Source organism: Acipenser ruthenus, chromosome 12, assembly GCF_902713425.1.
Source record: "Acipenser ruthenus chromosome 12, fAciRut3.2 maternal haplotype, whole genome shotgun sequence".
In the NCBI taxonomy this organism is placed as follows: Eukaryota; Metazoa; Chordata; class Actinopteri; order Acipenseriformes; family Acipenseridae; genus Acipenser; species Acipenser ruthenus.
The window spans coordinates 20,834,995-20,861,164 of NC_081200.1; the positions used below are offsets into that span (position 1 = coordinate 20,834,995).

Here is a 26,170-nt window from a genome sequence, read left to right on the forward strand (position 1 = left end):
CGTTTGTTTATAAAATGCCTAAACCGCGCATAACAATTAAACAACACTGCAATTAATTTGAGCATCAGTGGATGTATGCAGCTTACGGTGACAAAATGGTAGTTGAAAGATACAGTTGTTAAGCATCCCTTTTGGGAAAATATGGCTTGTTTGCTTGTACAGATGAACCCGCTTTATATCACGATAAGGATTTAAGGATATGATTTTGTCACGGAGGCCTAGGTCACGGAAATCGTGAAAATCGTTAAATTGAACAAAAGTCAGTGAAATCTTGGAAATGAATGTAAAAACAAATTTGGTTAGGCACTTACTGCATTTTTAAAGAAAATAAAGTATGTCACTGAAAATACAAATACGAGTATCTGTAAATTGGTTGTATATGCATGCAGCATTTACGTGTAGCTATGTAGCGTAGGTCAGCAAATGAGATTTGTATTTTGTAGCTGAGCAAGCATGTAAATGAACACAGATCGTATTGTTACTGTTAATGTATTTTTTTAACAAAAAAGTGGGCTTGCATCTTTAAAAAACATTAATTAATACTTACATTTTATTTCTTAACTTTTTTCACACAATGTAGTGTACCCAAGTAGTCTGTTAAAAATAAATACTCACTTTCTCTAAAACTAAACATTGCTAAACAAAATACTTTTTTTCTGCTTGGTGATATTAAAAATGTTTGTGAACGAGGTGAACCAAAAGACAGCGCAGGGTTTATATCATGTAGTACATAATAGTTCAAGAAGTGTGGAATTATTTTGGAATCATAGCGAATGAAAATAACAAACATGTGACTGGATTTGTTGCTTGTAAAATTATGTTTTTGTGAACATTATGTTTTAAGAAGACACAGCATTTGACAGGCTGCACAATTGTGGGGAAGCTATAAAAAAGGCCAACAAGATGCTCGGCTATATTGTGAGAAGTGTTTAATTTAAATCAAGGGAAGTAATGTTAAAACTTTACAATGCATTAGTAAGACCTCACCTAGAATATTGTGTTCAGTTCAGGTCACCTCGTTACAAAAAGGATATTGCTGCTCTAGAAAGAGTGCAAAGAAGAGCAACCAGAATTATCCCGGGTTTAAAAGGCATGTCATATGCATACAGGCTAAAAGAATTGAATCTATTCAGTCTTGAACAAAGAAGACTACGCGGCGATCTGATTCAAGCATTCAAAATCCTAAAAGGTATAGACAATGTCGACCCAGGGGACCTTTTTGACCTGAAAAAAGAAACAAGTACCAGGGGTCACAAATGGAGATTAGATAAAGGGACATTGTGACAGGGTAGCGTCGTGGGCCCAGATGGTATTGGGCAGGCAGAGAGACTCAGAGACAAGGAATTGCAGTTAACGCGCTTCTGCGCCGTTTAATAAACAAAAATAAATCAAAAGGTTGCACAAAACAATAAACAAGAACAAAATAACCAGCGCAAGGGCCAAAACAAAAGGTTTAAACAAAACACAAAAATGTAGGCTGGGCATTAGCCTTCACTACACCTTTTTCAAAAATCTACAGAGAGCACAAACAAACACTCACCCAACACCTCTCTCAAACAAAGGATTTTTCCCCTTTTTTATAGCATGTGGCTGGAGCCTAATTATCAATAATTCAGTTAGCTCCAGCCACATTCTCACATGTATTTTGGCAGGGACAGGAAATTAACCCCATCACTGCCAACCACCACCAAATCACCACACAACAATATTATTTACAGGCAGGGCGCTGCCCTGCTACATTTTCCCCCCCCTTGTGCGCTGCACACATGGCCCCACGCCCACCTCCCCCCCCCCTTTGAAAGCCATCCACCCTCCCTCAAGTCCCCTATTGTCCTTCCTCTCCCATCTTTGAGGGAGGGTTAGTCCATAGTCCGGCGCCTTCCTGGCGGGACCGAGACCCGGCGACAGGGGACCCAGGTGTAGTGGATGGGGCGTCAGGAGCGCAGGCAGGCGAGCAGTCGGCTGCAGCCCCAGGCAGAGGTGCGAGCCCAGGCGACTGTGGAGCGACGTCTGGGCAACCAGGGGGAGCGGAGCAGGAGACCAGGCGACCTCCTGTGCCTGGTGGTGCTGCGACCTGGGAGTCAGGCCCAGCGACCAGAGGTCCAGACATGCAGCCTGGGTGTCTGGGAGCCCAGGTTGAGGGAACCAACCCCCAGGTGCCGGGCTATGGCACAGGGGTGGTGGTCAGGGCTGTGGTGGAGGTGGTCTCCTCATCTCCCCCCCCTTCTTCGTAGCCGGTAGCTCCCCTTTGTGCGGCTCCGGCCACAGTATTTCCTGCTGCCATGAAGGGCTGGCAGCGACCCCAAGCAAAGCTAAGCCTGTAGTGACCACAGGCAACGGCGGCAGCGGACCCTCGGGAGGCGACGGCGGCAGCGGACCCTCGGGAGGCGACGGCGGCAGCAGCGGACCCTCGGGAGGCGACGGCGGCAGCAGCAGCGGACCCTCGGGAGGCGACGGCGGCAGCAGCAGCGGACCCTCGGGAGGCGACGGCGGCAGCAGCAGCGGACCCTCGGGAGGCGACGCAGGACCAGCAGCAACCCTAGGAGAAGCAAGGGAGACACAAGCAACCCCAGGCGATGCAGAGCAGCAGGCAGGCCCAGGCGATGGCGAACTGGCATCCCCAGGCGATGGCGACGGCGGGAGGGGAGCCCCTGGCCATGAAGGCAGCAGCAGGAGCTCCACTTCTCCCAATGGTGGTGTTTGTGGAGGTAGCTCCTGCTCCTCTCCTCTTGATGTCAAAGGCGGCAGGGGCTCCTCCCCTTCTGGCTGCGAAGGCGGCAGGGGCTCCTCCCCTTCTGGCTGCGAAGGCGGCAGGGGCTCCTCCCCTTCTGGCTGCAGCAGTGGGACCAGCAGGCATCCTCCCTCTGCTGGCGGAGGCGGGGCCAGCAGGCTCTCTCCCTCTGCTGGTGGCAGTGGTGGATGCAAAGGCAGCAGGCATTCTTCTGGTGGGAGGGGGCAGTTGAGTAGGGAATGCCCCCGCTCTCCGCAGATGGGGCACCAGCAGGACGCCTCTACAGTGCGGAGGATGGCCTCCCAGCTGATCTCCTCTGGTGATGGTGGTGGGATCAGCAGGCACTCTTCCTTTCCTGGTGCAGGCTTGAGCGGTGGGCGTTCGGGCTCCTCACTCCTGGGCATTGAGGACACCTGGGTATGGTCAACTGCCCAGAACCATTCGGCGGCGTCCCCAACCAGGCCCTGGTTCCAGACCTCCTCGTACTGGGGATCACCGTAGGGGCAGTCCTCCCGGTCATGCCCAAACTTGCCACAGGCCTCACACATGGGGGCCCCTTCAGCCCTCCATTGTTCCTGCTCAGCTGCCCAGTTTGGGGGTCCAAACTGAGTGGGCGCCCGGGACCACCATCTTTTCCTCTGCTGCGGTTGCTGCCGCTTCTGCTGTTTTTTGCAGCTCTTCCTTCCCATTTTTTTTTTTTTTTTTTTACTACAATCCCGCTCCAAGTCTCTAGGGGGCGCTATCCCACTTCTGACACCATATGTGACAGGGTAGCGTCGTGGGCCCAGATGGTATTGGGCAGGCAGAGAGACTCAGAGACAAGGAATTGCAGTTAACGCGCTTCTGCGCCGTTTAATAAACAAAAATAAATCAAAAGGTTGCACAAAACAATAAACAAGAACAAAATAACCAGCGCAAGGGCCAAAACAAAAGGTTTAAACAAAACACAAAAATGTAGGCTGGGCATTAGCCTTCACTACACCTTTTTCAAAAATCTACAGAGAGCACAATCAAACACTCACCCAACACCTCTCTCAAACAAAGGATTTTTCCCCTTTTTTATAGCATGTGGCTGGAGCCTAATTATCAATAATTCAATTAGCTCCAGCCACATTCTCACATGTATTTTGGCAGGGACAGGAAATTAACCCCATCCCTGCCAACCACCACCAAATCACCACACAACAATATTATTTACAGGCAGGGCGCTGCCCTGCTACAGACATTCTGAACAGAAAATAGGAGGCACTTTTTTACACAGAGAATTGTGAGGGTGTGGAACCAACTCCCCAGTAATATTGTTGAAGCAGACTCCATGGGATCCTTCAAGAAGCTGCTTGATGAGATCCTGGGATCAATAAACTACTAACAACCAAACGAGCAAGATGGGCCAAATGGCCTCCTCTCATTTGTAAACTTTCTTATGTTCTTATGGTCTTATGTTACTTAGTAAAGCCCGGCCAGGCAGCATTTGACTGGCTTCACAAAACGTGACAATAAGCAGGGTTGTGAGAATATTAAGAGAGGTGATTTCTCAAAGAACCTATGGTGCATAGCCAGTGGTTTTTCAAAAATCTTTTTAATAAATGGGGTATGTTATTAAGTGGTGCAAACTTTGCACTGAAGCAAATGCTGTTTTGAATGGATTTGAATGAATGAATCTGCTTTGCTTAGTGTTTAAATACTGAGAAACGCCAAACTTGTTGTATACTGCTTCAGTGCAATGGGATTGAAATACAAATTCTGTCGTTTTTTTTTTTTAATGAGTAGATTGCTGTATGTGCAATTATTATGACAGCCCCACAATAGTAGGGCAGTGTAAATATATATGCTTTTAATTGTATCTTGTTGTATTTTTATAGAGGGCATGGGCAGTATATACTATAAATAGGCATTTAATTAAAATGAGTGGGGGACTGTATGAGGTCTGTTTGTCAAAATGTTTTTTTTTTTTTAAAGCGGATCATGTTTAATTAAAAATATGTATGTAGTTAAAAGATAATGTATAATATAATTGTTTTATTAATGTGTATCTGTACTAATAAAACAACATTTGTGAAAAATACAAAGAAATAAAACGACATTTGTGAAAAATACAACAAAAAATAAAAATAGGAAGCATTGTAAAGACCAGAGAGGTATGGTAAAGCATTATAATAAACATAAGCTATGGTAAGTGCATATTATAACCCTAGGAAAAGCATGGTAAACTGCAAAAATACCATGGTAAACTTTTGTAAGGGTTACCTTGGTAGTTGACCTTGTCTGTATTATAGTAATGCCCTCTGGTCAGGGTTCTGTAGCTTAGGGAGGTCAGTGCTGGAGCTATGACAGGTCCCACCTGGTCTCCTCCTCTCCCTGCAGTACTTCCCTGGCCGGCCGGTGGTAATGAAGCTCCTGCACTCCCTGGAGTCCTGGCTGAAGAGCCGTGATGACCCTGAGCTCCAGTACACTGCTCTGGAGACAGTGCTGGACAATGAAGTGCAGGTCAGCCCCACCGCTTGCTTTACAGGGACGCCATGTACACAATATTTCATTTCGTACCTGTTCAGTATCCTGTGTGTGTGTGTTCACGTCACAGTATTTCATTTCTTACCTGTTCAGTATCCTGTGTGTGTGTGTTCACGTCACAGTATTTCATTTCTTACCTGTTCAGTATCCTGTGTGTGTGTGTGTGTGTGTGTGTGTGTGTGTGTTCACGTCACAGTATTTCATTTCACCTGTTCAGTATCCTCTGTGTGTGTGTGTGTTCACGTCACAGTATTTCATTTCACCTGTTCAGTATCCTCTGTGTGTGTGTGTGTGTTCACGTCACAGTATTTCATTTCACCTGTTCAGTATCCTCTGTGTGTGTGTGTGTTCACGTCACAGTATTTCATTTCACCTGTTCAGTATCCTCTGTGTGTGTTCACGTCACAGTATTTCATTTCACCTGTTCAGTATCCTGTGTGTGTGTGTGTGTGTGTGTGTGTGTTCACGTCACAGTATTTCATTTCACCTGTTCAGTATCCTGTGTGTGTGTGTGTGTGTGTGTGTGTTCACGTCACAGTATTTCATTTCACCTGTTCAGTATCCTGTGTGTGTGTGTGTGTGTGTGTGTGTGTGTGTGTTCACGTCACAGTATTTCATTTCACCTGTTCAGTATCCTGTGTGTGTGTGTGTGTGTGTTCACGTCACAGTATTTCATTTCACCTGTTCAGTATCCTGTGTGTGTGTGTGTGTGTGTGTGTGTTCACGTCACAGTATTTCATTTCACCTGTTCAGTATCCTGTGTGTGTGTGTGTGTGTGTGTGTGTTCACGTCACAGTATTTCATTTCACCTGTTCAGTATCCTGTGTGTGTGTGTGTGTGTGTGTTCACGTCACAGTATTTCATTTCACCTGTTCAGTATCCTGTGTGTGTGTGTGTGTGTGTGTGTGTGTGTGTGTTCACGTCACAATATTTCATTTCACCTGTTCAGTATACCTGTGTGTGTGTGTGTTGTAATAAGACTCGCACCACTCACGGTTCTTTGCCCCTTTAAGAATAGACCCAGACACAGGAAATTGATTTTTATCGCACTGACGAGCTATTTTTAATAAACACAAAATCAAATAAAACACAAAACACCTAGCTCTTAAATGAGCACTAACTAAACATACTGTGTTTTGTTGAATAGCCCACGACACCTCAGGAGGGCTCGACGGTGATTCTGGTGTCCCAACATCACCCCCCTCCGTCCCCCACTCAACTCAACCCAGCTTACTACTCGTACATCAGCGTTTCTTTCTTTCTATTGTGCTTGAGATCCCCAACCAGAATCTTTCCATCTCAACCACAGCCAGTTGCTGCTCCTCTCTGCTGCTTCAGACAAGTTCTTCACTGTGAGACGCAAGTCTTGGCCACTGAATCCGACGTCTCTGAGAAACTGCGTTGTAGAGTGTGCCACAAATCCTCGACAACCCACCTCCACTGGGTAAACCTGGAGTCTCCATCCTCGCTTTTCCGCTTCAGCGGCTAGTTGAGCATACCGCAGTTTCTTCCTCTCACATGCCTCATCTACACCATCCTCCCATGGCACTGTTAACTCTACCAGGTGAACAAGGCGTACTGATCCAGACCACAAGACAATATCAGGTCGAAGGTTAGTAGTAGCAATCTCAGGTGGAAAAATAAGCAGTTGAACAACATCTGCCAGCATTTTCCAGTATCTAGCAGTTTCCAGTTGTCCTGGGCGAGGCTTGGTTAACACCTTTTCTTGGCAGTTGCTCTCCTGGGTGGAATGTTGTCTTTTGTATGTAATGTTTTGATGGAACTGGTAGCTACTTATTGGTCATGTTACGCTTGTCTTCCAATGCTAAGGCTAAACATGCAGCACCTGGTCGTGGCGCCAAGTAAACCATCCTTGGCTAAGACCCACCTTACATCCTGTCAAAATGTGCCTTAATGTTGCAGGTGATGAACACAAAGGACATGAGGGATCCTCTCCTACCCAGAGGTTTAGGTTATGTGGTGATGGGAGAACATCATATGTTGACCTGATGAGGAAACTGATCCTGCTCTGTTCCATTGTCCATACGTCTTGCCAGCCGATCTTGCGTTGTTCCACATTGTCCCATCTCATCCATTCTCCCTGCTTGGCCTGGGAAACGGCCTTTACGCACCTCATCTTCTCCTCCTGCTTTTGCACCTCGTTGACTACCAGCTTCATCCATTGAGCTGGGGCTGCCTTGTGCTATGTAGGATGAGCTGAACTGAGATCAAGATCCCCTCTTCCATGCTGAACTTGCTCCATGATATCACCGATTCGAAGGGCAGCCTTTGCATATTCCACGGCTTTCTTTGCCGTCCACTTTCTTCCACAGGTGCTGCCTCCCTTACGCATTTGTCACTTGACTCTTCTAATGTCATTTCCAGTCGTACGTTAGCGCACTTAAACTCCTTGGTTAGAGCGAAGACTGGTAGCTGCAATATTCCTTTAGCATAAAGTCCCACTTTGCTGAGGGAGTGTGGAACTCCCAACCATTTCCTGACGTATGAACTGATTAAAGCTTCCAGCTTTTTTACTGTTGTCAAAAAAACCTTGTACACAGTCAGTGGCCACAGCAGCCTTGGCAGTAGACAAAACTGAAAGCACCAGAGTTTGTTTGCCAGGTAAAGTGCTGCTGTCTATGCTTTTCAACCCTTCCACTGCTTGTTGTCTAACTTCTCCCACACAAACTGTGTCCTTTAGATCCCGGTCGTACCATCTCCCAAGACTTATCAGTGGCTTCTCAATTTAAAAAGAAATCCATTAAAAAGAATCCATTAAGGCCACACTGTTGATTTTAGCACACTAACTTCGATCATTAACTGCGATGATAAACAATAACCTGCCTCCACTTAGCTCTCTGGCTCACTTCCAGTGGGCTTGACAAAAACATCCTTTACACACAGGGATGGAAAAGATGGGGTGAGGCTGCTTGAGTACTTACTAATAAGTTATATTCTCGGATTTTCAATATATATACTGAAACTAAATCTATTCATGAACATCACTGTTTGCAGTCTCACGTTTAACTTAAAAAATATAAATATGTATATCGCAGTGTACAGGGATTACTGTACCGATAACCATATCAAGAATAATATCACGTTTCACTGTGTGAATCGATGAATCGGCACACCCCTAATTGTACAGCTCTCGACCTACTATCACCTTCATTATGAAATCAACTTCAGTGCTATTACTAGTCGAAAGAATTGTGAACAACACCTTCTGTATGTCGCGATACAATTGAAAAACTGTTCCATCAGGATAAAAAACAATAAAAACCCTGAGCAACTGTTTGGTATCCCGTGGAGCATTGCATCAGGGAACTACTGTTATCTATCTAGAGAACCACTTCTCCTCAAGTGATGACATTCTCAGTGTAAAATCTGCAGGTATATGGGGGTGCCCTCTGTCTCTTTGTGTAGAGCGTATCCAAATCTGTGAGTGTATAAAAACTGTGTGTAATGCGTGTGCGGCTCTCCCTCCTTTCCGCAGACCCCGGATGCTGCTCTCCCTGATGCTTGGAGGTGGGTGTCCTGCCAGGGGAGCCAGCCTCAGTTCCGAGGATACCCCTGCTCGCTCTGGACCCTCTTCCACCTGCTCACAGTGCAGGCAGCCCACAGCACACACACCCCAGTCCCAGGTAGGTAAAATGGATGTCCATTGACTGTCTGTTTGCTCCCATCTTAATTCTTGAGTCTTGTCGTCGGGTCTACAGAATGACCAGGGCTCTCCTCAGCAGCATGGAACAGGTTAAACAATAAGATTACTTCTAGCTGCTCTGTGTTTGAGTGAAATCCTGTTTTTTTATACTGGAAAAGTAATTCATTTAGGGCAGGCAAAAGATTTGTTGCGATTAGTGAAATTTGAGCAGTTAATGAAGGGTGCAGCTCAGGTCCACATGGGGTTAATCTGAGGTTTAGGGGACCTCAAGTGACCCCCAGGTGGGCCCTGCCAAGGGTGTCCATCTGTCCACTAGAGGCCGGCAGCCTCTAGTGGACAGATTATCCTCTGGAAAACAACAATGATGACAACAGAACCACAACATCTAGGTGTGTGATTTGATTTGGATTATGCTACATCAGAGCTTCCTTCACCAGGCTTGTGTGTATGACTACCAGAAGAATACCAATATACTGTACTGCAAAGTACTGGTACTTTAGATACAGTTAAGACAACTATGATCAATACTGTCAGGGTGGTCAGGTCAGGGGGACCTGCAGTGAGCGTGGCTGCTGATTGCATGCCTCTGGTTCAGATCTTCCCTCTCCCCTCCTCGTTTTCCTCTCGCCTCCTCTCTCTCCTCTCCCCTCTCCCCCTCTTCTCTCCTCTCTCTCTCCTCTCGCCACTCCCCTCTGCCCTCCCCCTCTCCCCTCTTCTCTCTCATCTCCTCCCAGATCCCCTGGAGGTGCTGCAGGCCATGCATGGGTACATCCAGCACTTCTTCAGCTGCCGGGAGTGTGCTGCGCACTTCAAGAGCATGGCGGCCGAGACAATGAGCCGAGTGGACAGCCTGCCCAGATCAGTGCTGTGGCTCTGGTCCCGGCACAACATCGTCAACATCCGCCTTGCAGGTAAACCCACCTGCTGCACAGTGATTGCAGCTGACAAAATAATTCCAGGAATCTTACCTGTTGTGCACTTCCATTCGTTTTTTAGCTGTCCAGTTTTTTTTTATTATTATTTATTTATTTATTTATTTATTTATTTATTTATTTCTTAGCAGATGCCCTTGTCCAGGGCGACTTACAATTGTTACAGAATATGACAGTAAAAAATATCACATTACAAAATATCACATTGTAAAGTATCACATTTCAGAATATCACATTACAGATAAGAGTTGTAAAGTACAATAAAATCAGTAGCAAAAGATCAAATTCAAATAAGAGCACAAACAGAGAATACAGTAAATATTTACATGTAAGAGTGGGTTCGACTAAGAGCAGTTAACTTACAATAAAACTATTTGCTTGTATGACTAAAGTTCAGTATGAGTACGTAGTAAGTACGATGGATGGAGGATAATGATTTCAAATAAACATGATTATGGATAAGAACATAAGAACATAAGAAAGGTTACAAACGAGAGGAGGCCATTCAGCCCATCTTGCTCGTTTGGTTGTTAGTAACTTATTGATCCCAGAATCTCATCAAGCAGCTTCTTGAAGGACCCCAGGGTGTCAGCTTCAACAACATTACTGGGGAGTTGGTTCCAGACCCTCACAATTCTCTGTGTAAAAAAGTGCATTTATGACCCCTGGTCCTTGTTTCTTTTTTCAGGTCAAAAAAGTCCACTGGGTCGACATTGTCTATACCTTTAAAGATTTTGAATGCTTGAATCAGATCACCACGTAGTCTTCTTTGTTCAAGACTGAACAGATTCAATTATTTTGTCTGCATACGACATGCCTTTTAAACCCGGGATAATTCTGGTTGCTCTTCTTTGCACTCTTTCTAGAGCAGCGATATCCTTTTTGTAACGAGGTCACCAGAACTGAACACAATATTCTAGGTGAGGTCTTACTAATGCATTATAAAGTTTTAACATTACTTCCCTTGATTTAAACACTTCTCACAATATATCCGAGCATCTTGTTGGCCTTTTTTATAGCTTCCCCGCTTTGTCTAGATGAAGACATTTCTGAGTCAACATAAACTCCTAGGTCTTTTTCATAGTTCCCTTCTTCAATTTCAGTATCTCCCATATGATATTTATAATGCACATTTTTATTTCCTGCATGCAATACTTTACACTTTTCTCTATTAAATGTCATTTGTCATGTGTCTGCCCAGTTCTGAATGCTGTCCAGATCATTTTGAATGACCTTTGCTGCTGCAACAGTGTTTGCCACTCCTCCTATTTTTGTGTCGTCTGCAAATTTAACAAGTTTGCTTACTATACCAGAATCTAAATCATTAATGTAGATTAGGAATAGCAGAGGACCTAATACTGATCCCTGTGGTACACCACTGGTTACCTCGCTCCATTTTGGGGTTTCTCCTCTAATCAGTACTTTCTGTTTTCTACCTGTTAACCACTCCCTAATCCATGTGCATGCATTTCCTTGAATCCCTACTGCGTTCAGTTTGAGAATTAATCTTTTATGCGGGACTTTGTCAAAAGCTTTCTGGAAATCTAAATAAACCATGTTGTATGCTTTGCAGTTATCCATTTTCAATGTTGCATCCTCAAAAAAGTCAAGTAGGTTAGTTAGACACGATCTCCTTTTCCTAAAACCATGCTGACTGTCTCCCAGGATATTGTTACCATATAGGTAATTTTCCATTTTGGATCTTATTATAGTTTCCATAAGTTTACATATTATAGAAGTCAGGCTTATTGGTCTGTAGTTACCTGGTTCGGTTTTGTCTCCCTTTTTGTGGATCGGTATTACGTTTGCTATTTTCCAGTCTGTCGGTACAACCCCTGTGTCAAGAGACTGTTGCATGATCTTGGTTAGCGGTTTGTAAATAACTTCTTTCATTTCTTTGAGTAATATTGGGAGGATCTCATCCGGCCCAGGGGATTTGTTTATTTTAAGAGCTCCTAGTCCCTTTAACACTTCTGCCTCTGTTATGCTAAAGTTATTTAAAACTGGATAGGAACAGGTCGACATGTGGGGCATGTTGTCCCTGTCCTCCTTTGTAAAAACCTGTGAAAAGTAACACCGTGTAACAAATTATTATTTTTTTTTGGTTCCTGGGTAGTAAGTGTTATTTCCTAATTGCTTATGCCTCAAAAGTACAGAAAATGGCTATTATTCCCCACAAACTTTGCTTTTGTGACCAGGACAGTGATATTTTGAAATTTACCTATTTTCCAGACCATTCCAGATAGATTCAGTGCTGAGTAAACGTGGAGTAACTTCTAGAACTTTCTAGAACTTTCCAGTAATATAAATAGTAGTATAAATACAGGGGCCTTAAGCCCACCAGTTCAGTTTAGTTCCAGCTGCCTAAGTGGATACATATCTGCATTTTTCTGAGATGGCATCAAGGTCATAGGAGACTTCAAAATGGTGGCATTGCTGATGGGTCTCCAAGGCGGTTTTACCAAGTTTCCCTGCTATCTTTGCCTTTGGGAAAGCAGGGACACCAAGGCGCACTACCACAGGCGGGACTGGCCACAGCGGACGAGTTCTCTGTGGGGAGGAACAACGTCAAGTGGGAGCCACTGGTGGACCCCCGGAAGGTGCTGATGCCACCACTGCACATCAAATTGGGCCTTATGAAACAATTTGTCAGAGCTCTAGATAAGGAGTCGGCAGCCTTCAAGTACCTTCAAGACTTCTTCCCTAAGCTGTCTGAGGCAAAGGTCAAAGCCGGTGTCTTCGTCGGACCACAGATAAAGAAGATCCTGGAGTGCAATGAATTCCCCAAGAAGCTCACTAGTAAGGAGAAAGCAGCTTGGAACAGCTTTGTCACAGTGGTTCGGGGCTTCCTGGGCAATCACAAGGCCGAAACCTATGTGGAGCTGGTTGAGACTCTGGTGAAGAACTAAGGCACAATGGGCTGTAGGATGTCCCTCAAAGTCCATATCCTTGATGCTCATCTTGATAAATTCAAGGAGAACATGGGAGCGTACTCGGAGGAGCAAGTCGAGCGCTTCCACCAGGATATACTGGACTTTGAACGCCACTACCAAGGACAGTATAACGAGAACATGATGGGAGACTACATTTGGGGGCTGATTCGTGAAAGTGATTTACAGTATAATCGTAAATCTCGAAAAACTACTCACTTCTAAATCTTTTGTAGTCATTTTTGTATTACTTTAGTATAAATACATGTTAATTTGGATTCATATGTTTTTTTCTGACTTTATGTGAACGAAAAGACACACATTCGCCCGTTTTCTCATTGGAAATAGGTAAATTTCAAAATATCACTGTCCTGGTCACAAAAGCAAAGTTTGTGGGGAATAATAGCCATTTTCTATACTTTTGAGGCATAAGCAATTAGGAAATAACACTTACTACCCAGGAACAAAAATTGTGTTACATAGTGTAATCATTTAATATATTTGCTATTTATTTTTCTTCATCTATGATTTTGCCATTTGTGTCTCTTAGACATTTAACCTCCTCTTTGAATGTTCTCTTGCTGTTATAATATTGGAAAAACATTTTAGAATTGGTTTTAGCCCCCTAGCAATATTGATTTCTATCTCTCTCTTGGCCTTTCTAACTTCATTTTTGACTTGTGTTTGCAGTTCCAAGTACTCTTTCTGTGTACTTTGTTTTTGGTCCCTTTTAAACGCTCTGTAAAGTGCCTTTTTTCGCTGAATATTTTTTAAATTAATCTAGTAAACCATTTTGGCCATTTTGTTTTAGATTTAGATTTGTCTACTTTTGGGATGTAATTATTTTGCGCCTCTAGTACTACATTTTTAAAAAAACAGCCATCCTTTTTCTGTGGATGTTTTCTCTATTTTACTCCAATCTACTTCTGTTAGTCTCTGTTTCATACCTTCATAGTTTGCTTTTCTAAAATTGTAAACCTTAGCTTTAGTCATTACTTTTGGGGTTTTAAAAAATACTTCAAATGAGACCATGTTGTGGTCTGAGTTTGCCAATGGCTCTCTGACCTCTGTTTTAGTTATTCTGTCTTCATTATTTGAAAAGACTAAATCAAGGCATGCCTCCCCTCTAGTCGGTGCCTTGACAAATTGCGTTAGAAAGCAGTCATTTGTCATTTCCACCATTTCAATTTCGTCCGTCGTGCCCCCCATCGGGTTTTCCTATTTTATATGGGGGAAGTTGAAATCCCCCATTAGTATGGCTTCTCCTTTTCTACACTCATTTCGAATGTCATTGTATAACAGATTATTTTGCTCAGCGTCTGAATTTGGTGGTCTATAGCATGCTCCTATTATTATACCCTTTGTATTTGTGTCCATTATTCTGACCCATATTGATTCTGCATTGTTTTCTTTGTCCTGATTTAACACCTGGGCTTCAAGACTATTTCTTATGTATAGCACTACCCCTCCGCCTCTTCTGTCCTGCCTGTCTTTCCTATATAGTGTGTACCCACTAATATTATATTCATCTCCATCACTCTCAGACAACCAAGTTTCTGTAACACCTATCACATTGTAGTTACTTGTTAGTGCAGTAGCTTCGAGTTCTAACATTTTGTTTCTGAGACTTCTAGCATTAAGATAAATACATTTAATAGTTGTCTTACCTGAGTTGTTGCCCTTGTTTTGATGTGGTCTCCCTTATGTTTTTTTTTGTTTTCTCCCCCCTTCCTTTCTAGTTTAAATGCTTCTGTACCGCCTGAAGGATCCTTTCTCCGAGTAGATTGGTTCCCTTTCTGTTTAAGTGCAGTCCGTCCCACCTATATAGATAATCCTTGTTGTAGAATGTGCTCCAATGTTCAAGAAAGGCGAATCCTTCCTGTGTGCATCACAATTTCAGCCATGCATTTTGATATTGTATTTCCAGCTGTCAATATGGTCCTTTGCAAGGTGCCGGCAGTATCCCAGAAAATACCACAGTTTTGTCTTTTAATTTCCTTCCTAGCTCTCTGAATTTGTTTTGCAGGGATCTTGGTCTGTCTCTTCCAATGTTGTTTGTACCGATGTGGATGACTACTACCGGCTCGTCTCCTGTTCGTTCTAGGAGCCTGTCCACATTCTCAGTGATGTGCTTGACAGAGGCTGTTGTATGTTGTAGTAAGGGGGTCCAAACTGCGAACTGAACTTGCTGTGTTTCTCAATATGGAGTCCCCAACAATCATGACCTCCCTTCTTTTTGCTGCCTGGCCAGCACTGTTTATAGGGTCCTGGATGTAGTTTCTTTCATTCTCTTGATGTTGGTTTTGGATATCTAAATGTTGAAGTGAATCAAATTTGTTGGATGTCTGTATTTCTGGTGGTTGTGTTTGACGAAGTTTCTTTTTTTCCCTGCTTCTGCCTATCTGAACCCAGCTGTTTCGACTCTCTTCCATCTCCCTGGTGGCTTTCAATCTGCTAGGGGTGCAGACTTCCATGAATTGTGGGTGTGTCAGCTCCTCAAGCTCCTGTTGCTGTCTTATTTCCTCCAGCTCCTTTTCTAGCAGGCTTAATCGCTGAAGCAAATCCTGGATTGTGCAGCACTTTACACAAACTTGATTGAGCTCAGTTGGGTTTTCTCGGATTTCCCACATCATGCAGTTGTCACAGATTACTGGCTTGAAGACCAATAAGCCTAAACCGAAGTTTAGTTTAGCTTCTGCAGCTGTCAGTCTGCTTTCAACTGCTTCTAACTGCGTAGTCCACTCGTACTTCTCCCACGATGTCGCTTCCCTGTAAAGGTGGAAATGCAGTAAACATATTCTTTTTTGTCGAGTAGCCAAAAAAGTTTTTTGTCAGTGAAATCTGCTTTAGGCACAATGTGAAAGTACAGTTACCCATAAGAAAAGGGCAACCAATAAAATGTTAACAGAAGCTGACAAGAGGCGGTTTCCCTAGCAACCAGTAGCAGCACTCAGTTAGGGTCAGTTAAAATGTTTGCAGAATTGACACAAAGCTGGCAGTGGTTGGCCATTTAAAGTCTTGCGGCGGTTCCCGTATTTTATGACTTAACTTGGCCTTTACCAAATCCGGCTAACGACGACGGCTCCGGGGTCTATCCTTTGAATGCAAATAAATGTGTTGTTTTTATTGAAATACAAGGCTTGTTTTTTTAGCCATGCACAGGTTCCTCAGGCTAATCTTTTTCTTTCAATTTGGCCCATCTCTCCCTTAATCATTAAAATTTTCATTTCGATTTTTTGTATTATTCTTTTTTGTCATTTTTACTGTACTGCACAGAAACCCGTCCACTAACTCTGTCTGGTTGCAGGAATGAACCCGCAGTAAACAATGTAATGTACAACACAACCGTCAGTCAATGCACTTTGCAGAAGGCTTTACAGTAGAAAATCAACCAGCTTGTGTTATGGGAACAGTAACTGAATTTTCAGTAGCTAAAAAGACCTGGTTTGTCAATGGTTCAGTTAGTAACAAATGTTCATGACCACCTTTAATGACCACACTCTTTTTTTTTTTAGGTGCTCCAAGTGAGGACCCCAAATTCCCTAAAGTTCTGTGGCCGCCCCCTGAGCTGTGCCCTCAGTGTCATGGTGAGTTGAAAGGGGAGCATTTCTGGAAGATGGATCGCATCCTGGAATTCCTCGAAGATTATTTCTCCCCAGATCGCATACTACAAGACTATCTGGAGGGGGAAGAGGAGCTGCTAACTAGGCAGAGAGCGAAGCTAGCTGCCAGGAAGGAAGAGGCAGCCAGGGTGGTGGTGCGGAAAGCTAGAGGGGCACAAGAGGCGGCTGGAGGACAGGTGACAGACATGGGGAGAGGGGAACCAGAGGCCGATGAGGGAGAAGAGGAGGGTGAAGAGGAAGGAGGAGAGATGGGGAATCAGGAAGAGGGGGGAGTGCAAGAAGAGACAGCTAACCATGTACCATGGGAGAACCCTGAGCTCCCGAGGAATCACAAGCCCAGCATCATCAACATGAAGCAGAGAGAGATGGAGGAAGACATCGTGGATTTAGACTCTTTTGTTGACCAGCATTATAAAAGCAAAGCCCTCCGCGCTCACAAGAGATCCATCCAAAAAAGAGAAGACAAACGCAGGCCTCTGCAGATCCAGCCAGAGAATTCGGAGGCAGGGGATTATGGGGTGGTTCAAAGCCACCGGAAGAAACGCGGTCTGGGGTACGTGATGGCCAGGGAGGTGCCCCTCCAGAAGCAGCACTGGCTCTCCATGCTCAGTGTGGGCTTCTCCAGGTTGGACATCAGCTTGTGTGTCCTGCTGTACTTCCTGTCATCTATGTGCCTTCTGGGAATGTACCTGTTCTTGAAGATGAGGCTGCGTATGCCCAGAGGGAAGTTCACCCTACCATGAAAGCCACCCCTTTGATTGTCATTAATGGATTGTTCCAAGTGCCTTGGGGAGTGATGAGGGTCAAGTAAACTGCAAATGGGAAAGGGGTCCAATGGGCACAACGGACACCAAAATGTTTTGTTGATATTTGTTCTAAATAATACCCGATTTAATATCAAAATTATAATTGCCAAAATGTGAGACTACAATTAATTAAATAAAAAATACACGTCTTGATATAAAGATTGAGTAATTCAGTAAGTTGACTTTAAATGTAAAATACCAGTTAGGAAGGAATACATTTTTCACTGTCTTGGTATCAACAATTAAATTCCCCAACAATGTGATTTGTTATTATGAAAATTAAAATTGTTGACATCACTCTTGGATTCAAAGTTTGCCACCCAAGACGACGCTTTCCTGCAGATGGCTGCTAAAACTTGTTTCTTTCTCTAAGTTTAAGCAATAAAAGACATCTTGTTCAACCAAATGGCCAGATTAAGGATGGAAGCCTTTCCATTTTTTCAGACTTGCTTATTTTACACATTATGTTGTCGCCCTCGGTAGCGAAGCAGAGATCTGAATTCTCTCTTTTCATTTTAGAGCCCCAGGGTTAGATTCCCATAATGCCATGAACAACTGAAAATTGCCCGGCACTGTGCACTGTGACTTATACCTATTCTCCACTATCAAGTACAGACACGAGCCTGGATCAAGGTGCTATGAACAGCTGGGATTAAGGAGACGTCACATTCATTATCTAAGAGAAGCTCCAGGATAAAGTTGAACAGTTGCGGGTCTCCCAAGTGGCGCATCCGGCAAAGGCACTCTGCGTGGAGCACAGGATGTGCCTTATAGCCTGGAGATCGTCTTTTCAAGTCCAGGCTATTCCACTGCCAACTGTGGACGAGAGCTCCCAAGGGGCCGTGCACAATTGGCCTAGCATCGCCCGGGTGGGGAGGGCTTAGATTGGCCAGGGTGTCCTCGGCTCACCGTGCACCAGCGTTCGCTGTAGACTGGCCGGGCGCCTGCGGGCTTGCCTGTAAGCTGCCCAGAGCTGCGTTGTCCTCCGATGCTGTAGCTCTGAGATGGCTGCATGGTGGGTCTGCAGAGTGAAAAATTAACAGATTAATAACTCACTAAAATAAAAAAACAGTTCTGCCTTTTAAAGTCAGGCAAGCATATTGGACAGGAATTATAAATGAAGACCACCTAGACATTCCCTATGGGTGATTTGTCATAGTTTCAATACAACAAATATCCCCCGAGATCTATTGACAGTCAATAAAAGACAACTCTGTGGCCGGCTACCATGGACAGGCTTGTGTTGCTTGTTGCTTGTCGTGGTTCAATCTTTCTGATCCTCTGCTCTTTCTAGCTGACTTCTCTCAGGAACACCGCCAGTGGAGTCACAGTATTGAACCTGCTGTGTCTTGGAAGGTGTAACAATCACCCATGGGGAATTTGTTTTATTTTTATCTTGATTATAGTTGCCTGGCAGTCATTTTGCTTGGTTTCCTGTTGACACGATTACTTCAAAACTGCTGAATGAATGTCCTTGTAGTTTTAATGAGTGATTTCCCTTTATATAAAGGTGCGTTGAGTCGAGTTTGAAGAGGATCCTATATGGTTAACCATTTCTACAATACAACTCTGAATAACCATCTCTCAATCCAAGCCTATCAACAAGTGATCTTGCAGTACAGGCTGCATATTGATTAACTGAAATGTCCAGAGATGTACCCTACTTCGCTCAGTTCAGACGGTTGTCATGCTGATGCGCTGGGGATACTGCACTGTGGTTGATCCCTGGAGCCAGCATCGCAGCCGTTGTGTGTGCTGATGCACCAGGGAGGTAAATAAGCTGATCCCTGGAGCCAGCATTACACTTCAGCCATCAACACCAGACAGAAGGACATCTACATCATCATATGGAAGGAAGCGCAAATGGATGGAGACACAGATGGATCACATTAGTTTATTGTAAAGCTACATCTTGGTGCTTATCTTGGCGAGAGCCGAGTTCAAATCAGCATGAAGTTTTAACATCTACTCTCGTGTAATGGAAATCATAAATCCTACAGCTAAGCTTGAAGATGTTTAGTTCATGGGTTCATGTCACAATTTTACTGCTTCTCCAATTGTGATGCATCATGCTAGACATTCGTAGCACAAGTTAATGATAACATCATACAAATGTGCTTCATTTCACTTCTCACACATGTTCTTTCTTTCTTGATACTGACAGCTCTAGTGTTTTTACAGTTGCTGTGATTAGGGTATCTCGAGCTTATAGATTTGTAGTTTTGGTGTTGTGCTGCAGCCTTCACTTTGGCATTTTCCTTTGAAACCATTTCCTTCCTTCTCTTGAAATATGTTTATACTTTAATCCTGTAATGTCTCTTGTAGTGGAATGCTGTACTGTTCAGTCTTCCTGGATCTGTTTGCTACTGACTCATTTGATGGTCTTCAGCACAAAGGCAGTGGTAACCCCAAATATAATCCACCAGGCTAAACAGAGCCAGTCAGAGTTAGACTCCTAAACGTTTGTCATGTTTCCATCTGCATTTTGAACCTTGTGTTCGCATGTCCACAACTGTCTGTTTTTTTTGTTTGTTTGTTTTGTTTTGTTTCTCGTGGTAATGAAATCTCAAAACCTACGGAGAGGCATTTGAATCTGTATCTTGAAAAGCATTTGCCTAATTGTCATAAAATGGAACATTCTTTAGAAGTACTGAAGCATTAAATCACTGGTGTTTCTGTGCCCGTCAGTCAACACCATCACAAAATTAGTTGCGAATTTTAACTTTACAGGTACAATCCACTCCTTTGGGGGAGTGTCTCAAAGCCGATTTATTTTCAGAGGATAATCTTAGCTAGATCTCTTATATGTTGCAATTATAGCTGGGTTCCAGACAGAGAGCAGTGTAAAATATTGTATTACTGGGCAACAATTACTGAGTTTGACCCTGTACCTGAATTGGATGTTTACCATGAACCAACCGTTTCATATGTGTTTCATAGTGTCTCTTGCAATGTATTTTACAACATTTCCTGGGGCCAGGCACCCATCCTTTCTGTGCTATCAGACACTCATTAGATCACTTCCTCAATCCTAACGGGGGCTGACCGAGTCCCAGTTCAAACTGGTTCAATCTCGGGACTGTTTTGAGTTTGGATGGCAGATGGTAAACGTGGCATAGCATGTGGGATTGAGCGCCTTCTTTGTGCATGCCCCGACACGATAATAAACTTTACTAGAACGCAATCCGCTTTGTGGGCCTTTTCCTTTACTAACTTCAGACTGGCGGCCGGGAGAATTGAAGGCAGTGCTTGGCAGGCTCCTTTGAAGTCTGACAGCTTCATTTCAGGGAGTGTAGCTTGACCATGATGGCCCTCTCAACACACAGGTAGCACCTCTGTACTCAAAAGGTCACCAAACCTACTCAACAAGTATTCTGTGGCTTTTCTATGCATCGACAAGAGTGCTCCTCATTTTTAATATGACAGAAAACTGGAGTGCAATTCTACCAGTGGTAGCTTTCATTCTATTGTAGCTGCCATTGCCTCTTAGTGCCGAACTCTTGTCATTGTAGTTCATCTGTCTGTCTGCATTGCCATTGAAAACCATCACAAACCATCACAGGACTAGGAGCCTGCATTGATTAAAAAACTAATTGAAATCTTGGTTGACTGTTAACTACCATTCAATAAATTATTTTTGCTTAAAACCTGTTTCTGCCTCAGAGTCTGCCCCTGACAAAAAATCTCAACATAGTAAAAAATAAAGGTAACGCTACACGGTGTGTAATCAGCAAAGAGTATGGGCCACATTAGAGGCCCATACTGACTAAATGATTAGCAGCATCTCTTTCCTTTAGGAACTTGTATTTGCAGGTGGATATCTGCAGTGTCTGTTCTACAGAATCTGACTTCTAAAGATTGTTTGGAGGGCCATGTATTGCTCTGTAGAATATTTTGCCTCCCACTGAACAAACTTCATTACTCACACAGTAAAATGACACGAGAGAAGTAAAAAGGTGTATCTGAGGGATTGACTACATTTAAACAAAATGTTTAACAACAATGAGAAGTTTCATTAGGAACAATACGATCTGTTAACAACAGCTTCATTTGAGAGATTGCAGCCTGACCACGATGGCCCTCTCAACACACAGGTAGCACTCTACTCAAAAGGTCACCAAACCTACTCAACAAGTATCCTGTGGCTTTTCAATGCATCAGACAAGAGTGCTCCTCATTTTATAGACTGCTAGTGTACCAATGAAGGGAGACCTCCACATGCCTTATATTTATACAAATAAATGCGAGCACTAAACTGTCCTCATAAATTCTAAACTAAGTAGACAGATGTTTTGATTGGTTAAAGGCTGGCTTAGAGGTGCTGTAGACACCTTTTGAAAAACACTGTCATCAATGTTATGAAAACAGTATATATAGTTTACCTAGTTTACCTATAAGTGGAGTTCTTCTGTCTTGTTGTGCAAACTATTGAATGAAGTGGCCTGTACCATGCTACAAGCCAAAACATCCAATCAGTGTCCTGTCTACTCTTAACCGGAATCCATTATGTTTACACACTGCAGAGATTAAGACTGGACTAATCTTCAAGTTGGCCAAGGGACAAGGTCAGCTATAGGCCACTGCTGAGCTAACAAAGAAGTCTAAAGTCCACGTGGTAGCATCTTGGCTGCTTTCTGTGTGACAGACTCTTGGCTGTACTGTAAGTTCAGCATATGCACCTGATCACTTTACTTTGACCATGGCTAGAGAGAAAACGTGATGAACAAAATCAAGTGACTGGCATTCTGAAGTGGCAGTAATGCCCTGATAAACCAGCTTAAGATCCCATTGCTTAATCAAATAAACCAAGTACTCCCCTATAAGTATTTCCCATAGTAAAAGCCTAGCAAAGTGTAATAAAACATGGTAAAGCATACACAAGTATTTTAAAGCCTAGAGAGGTATGGTAAGTTGTATTTAAAAATATAGCAAACCTTGATAAATGTAAAGTATAACAGATGTACCACGGTAAACTTTATTAAGGGCTGGTACAACAGCAGTGCAATTACACCAATTGAGGCAAGTTCATATCTTCATCCTTAACTTATAAAATACTTAATCATACAGGGAGCCCCAGAAGTCAAGCATCAGAGGCATAATTGTTACTCTGTATCAGGTGTGAAATGTCTTTAAGCAAACAGGAACGACTTAAAATCCTTTAGATGCAGATGCAGTGTGATGCAGAATGCAGATAGTCAACAGCGTGTGGCCGCCCGCGTTAACAGAAAATCTTAATTGGCATAACATCTGTTATTGCCTGTGAGGTCTGTGTTATGGGACAAAAGTCATTGTATTTACCTTGCTCTTAATTGTATTATTACTTGTACTGTGATACTTGAAATGTATTTGACACCCTGGATAAGGGTGTCTGCTAAGAAATAAATAACACCGTGTAACAATTTTTTTTTTTTTTGGTTCCTGGGTAGTAAGTGTTATTTCCTAATTGCTTATGCCTCAAAAGTATAGAAAATGGCTATTATTCCCCACAGACTTTGCTTTTGTGACCATGACAGTGATATTTTGAAATTTACCTATTTTCCAGACCATTCCAGATAGATTCAGTGCTGAGTAAACTTGGAGTAACTTCTAGAACTTTCTAGAACTTTCCAGTAATATAAATAGAAATATAAATACAGGGGCCTTAAGCCCACCAGTTCAGTTTAGTTCCAGCTGCCTAAGTGGATACATATCTGCATTTTTCTGAGATGGCATCAAGGTCATAGGAGACTTCAAAATGGTGGCATTGCTGATGGGTCTCCAAGGCGGTTTTACCAAGTTTCCCTGCTATATTTGCCTTTGGGAAAGCAGGGACACCAAGGCACACTACCACAGGCGGGACTGGCCACGGACCGAGTTCTCTGTGGGGAGGAACAACGTCAAGTGGGAGCCACTGTTGGACCCCCGGAAGGTGCCGATGCCACCATTGCACATAAAATTGGGCCTTATGAAACAATTTGTCAGAGCTCTAGATAAGGAGTCGGCAGCCTTCAAGTACCTTCAAGACTTCTTCCCTAAGCTGTCTGAGGCAAAGGTCAAAGCCGGTGTCTTCGTTGGACCACAGATAAAGAAGATCCTGGAGTGCAATGAATTCCCCAAGAAGCTCACTAGAAGGAGAAAGCGGCTTGGAACAGCTTTGTCGCAGTGGTTCAGGGCTTCCTGGGCAATCACAAGGCTGAAAACTATATGGAGCTGGTTGAGACTCTGGTGAAGAACTACGGCACAATGGGTTTAGGATGTCCCTCAAAGTCCATATCCTTGATGCTCATCTTGATAAATTCAAGGAGAACATGGGAGCGTACTCGGAGGAGCAAAGCGAGCGCTTCCACCAGGATATACCGGACTTTGAACGCCGCTACCAAGGACAGTATAACGAGAACATGATGGGAGACTACATTTGGGGGCTGATTCGTGAAAGTGATTTACAGTATAATCGTAAATCGAAAAACTACTCACTTCTAAATCTTTTGTAGTCATTTTTGTATTACTTTAGTATAAATACATCTTAATTTGGATTCATATGTTGTTTTTTTCTGACTTTATGTGAACGAAAAGACACAAATTCGCCCGTTTTCTCATTGGAAATAGGTAAATTTCAAAATATCACTGTCCTGGTCACAAAAGCAAAGTTTGTGGGGAATAATAGCCATTTTCTATACTTTTGAGGCATAAGCAATTAAGAAATAATGCTTACTACCCAGGAACAAAAATTGTGTTACATAGTGTAAAAATAATCATGTCCATTGATAAAAAAAAGTTGAACACTGATATCTACTTCACTTAGTTTCTTACAAGTTTTCCCAAGTTCATATCTTGTTGAAAGCTGTGGCATCCTCCAATCGCACTGCCAAGACAGTTACCTGTTTACAACCAGGAGCTCCACAGCAGATGTGGGAAAGCTGGTGCAGGTGTCCGATTTGAGCTCACTGAGCACATGGCCAGTATTGGTTGCTGTAGAGTATGAGGTGACAGCCCCTGGTGATTTCTGTTGTCTTAATGCACAGAAGCACCAGAGTAAATGCGACACTGCCTCTAAATCCCCAACGAAGATCAGCAAGACCTGGGTGACTGTATGACTCACCCTGAACACTGCACAGTTGTGCCTTTACCAGGGAAACTATCATGAAATTACAGACATTTTTAATATCTTCGCTGCATCTCCACTGACTTTAATAATAGTATAAAGCTTCTGCATGTTCCATGGAAACAGAGTGGTGAATTCATTAAAAAGATGGAGAAAGTGTGAATGTATGATACTCCGAACACATTTGATCTCAGCTGCGACCCTGTTTTTACATTTACCCCAAAAGTTGGAGTCAAGCAGGGTCAAATTAATTTCATTTTATTGCTTCCCTGCCTTCTTTTCCCCTATTGTAATTCAGCTCATTTAAATTGCTACCCTTTATCATGCATCTCATTTCCAAAGTGCTGCATTCTAATAATAAATGTATTTTCTGCATGTATTATAATCAAGTGGAATACATCACATGACTTTGTTGTATTTTTGATATCCATTATTTCGTGCAATCTTTCTACATTCTACATTCTAGCTTACCTTTTTATGCATTACATACAGGGGCAAAATATTCACATGCTGAATGTAAGACATTTGCTCTTCATGGTATTTCTTACTCCAAGAGCACAATTTGTTTTTTTAAAACCATATGGAAAGAGGTTTGCATAGGAACAATGTAATGAGTGTTTAGACATGGATGAAACAACTGAAGTAGGCAGTGATACAAAGTGAATCTAAACAAGAACAAGAACAAGAACTCATCAGGCAAGATAACTCTTATTTCACACCTGTACCATATCAGAAAATCCATATCGCCTTGGAATGCATATAGTTGAGAACTGCATATCTAGTTGTGTTGAAATGCAAAAAGTACATTATTAAAAACTGATTAAATTGGGGGGGGGGGGGGGGTTATCCAGTAAGGAAAGGATGAGGACCCCTGATTTAAAAATGTTGTATGAAAAGCAAAAATGCAAAGTAACAGAGTGACCATGCCAGAAATATATACTCCATAGTAATAAAATCATTGAAAACCGTTTCAACCAAAAGTCTTTTTCAATGTCTTCAAAATGACACAGTCCATTGAATAATTTAAAATATGTGAGAAATGGGTTGGTTTCTAAAGCAGTGTCCAGCGCTCCTGCATGAGAAGCTATCTCAGAGCATTAGCATCTGGATGGCCTAACCTCTTCAGAGTTGATCGCTTTGAGACACAGGTTGGTAAATTTACTAAACAAAAGCTTTGCTTCAATATTAATCGTGTTTTCACACTGCCACTTCAGAGTGGTGCTGAGTGTGCACTGATGACAGACTCTCAACCTGTTTTGTTCACTTACCTGAATGTGCCTTTGAGTGCGACTGAATACTGGACTAATTAATCCACCTCCTGGAATCCCCAACATACTACCAGAGTAGTTTTATCCTGCATTAGCATGTGTAAACAAACTAAGCCACATTAAAAAATAATACAACATACTTTTTTTGATTACACATGCGTCAATGCAAAATGTGATTTACACATGTATGGTCAAAGAACTGCACTGCAGTCAACTCCAGCTTAAATGTCTACACTGAAGAAAAACTAAACTGCATCAAATCTGGGGACAGTTTCACCCTAAACCTAGTGTAAACAGAACAGGGAACAAAGCTGCATTAACTACTCCCGGATTTGACTGCCAGATTCAACTCCTGTGAAAACAGAATATATCAGCCTCAATCCAACTGTGACAAAAAATTGAGGTGTAATTGATTAACTGATCAATGGAAATAATTATTAGTTTGCCTTTCAAAGAAATTAAGGAAATAAGCTTCAAATAAGGTGCACTATCAGGCAAGGTAATGAATTCAGTTCTGGTCACCTCGTTACAAAAAGGATATTGCTGCTCTAGAAAGAGTGCAAAGAAGAGCAACCAGAATTATCCCGGGATTAAAAGGCATGTCGTATGCAGACAGGCTAAAAG

The 26,170-nt window shown here is 42.9% G+C and overlaps 1 protein-coding gene across 3 annotated transcripts in view; it reads left to right on the plus strand.

Annotated features, from left to right (window-relative positions):
• LOC117416548 (sulfhydryl oxidase 1-like) overlaps positions 1-17,603 on the plus strand; it is a 100,001-nt gene extending 82,398 nt beyond the window's left edge. For 2 of the 3 annotated variants that reach the window (XM_059034678.1, XM_034027689.3), the window contains exons 9-12: positions 5,096-5,218; positions 8,739-8,886; positions 9,641-9,817; positions 16,284-17,603. In XM_059034678.1, the coding sequence (XP_058890661.1) occupies positions 5,096-5,218; positions 8,739-8,886; positions 9,641-9,817; positions 16,284-17,134 (1,299 nt within the window). In that variant the 3' untranslated portion in view covers positions 17,135-17,603. The remainder of the gene's footprint in view (positions 1-5,095; positions 5,219-8,738; positions 8,887-9,640; positions 9,818-16,283) is intronic. The other variant, XM_034027690.3, reaches the window with a different exon arrangement.
• Positions 17,604-26,170: the final 8,567 nt, after the last annotated feature.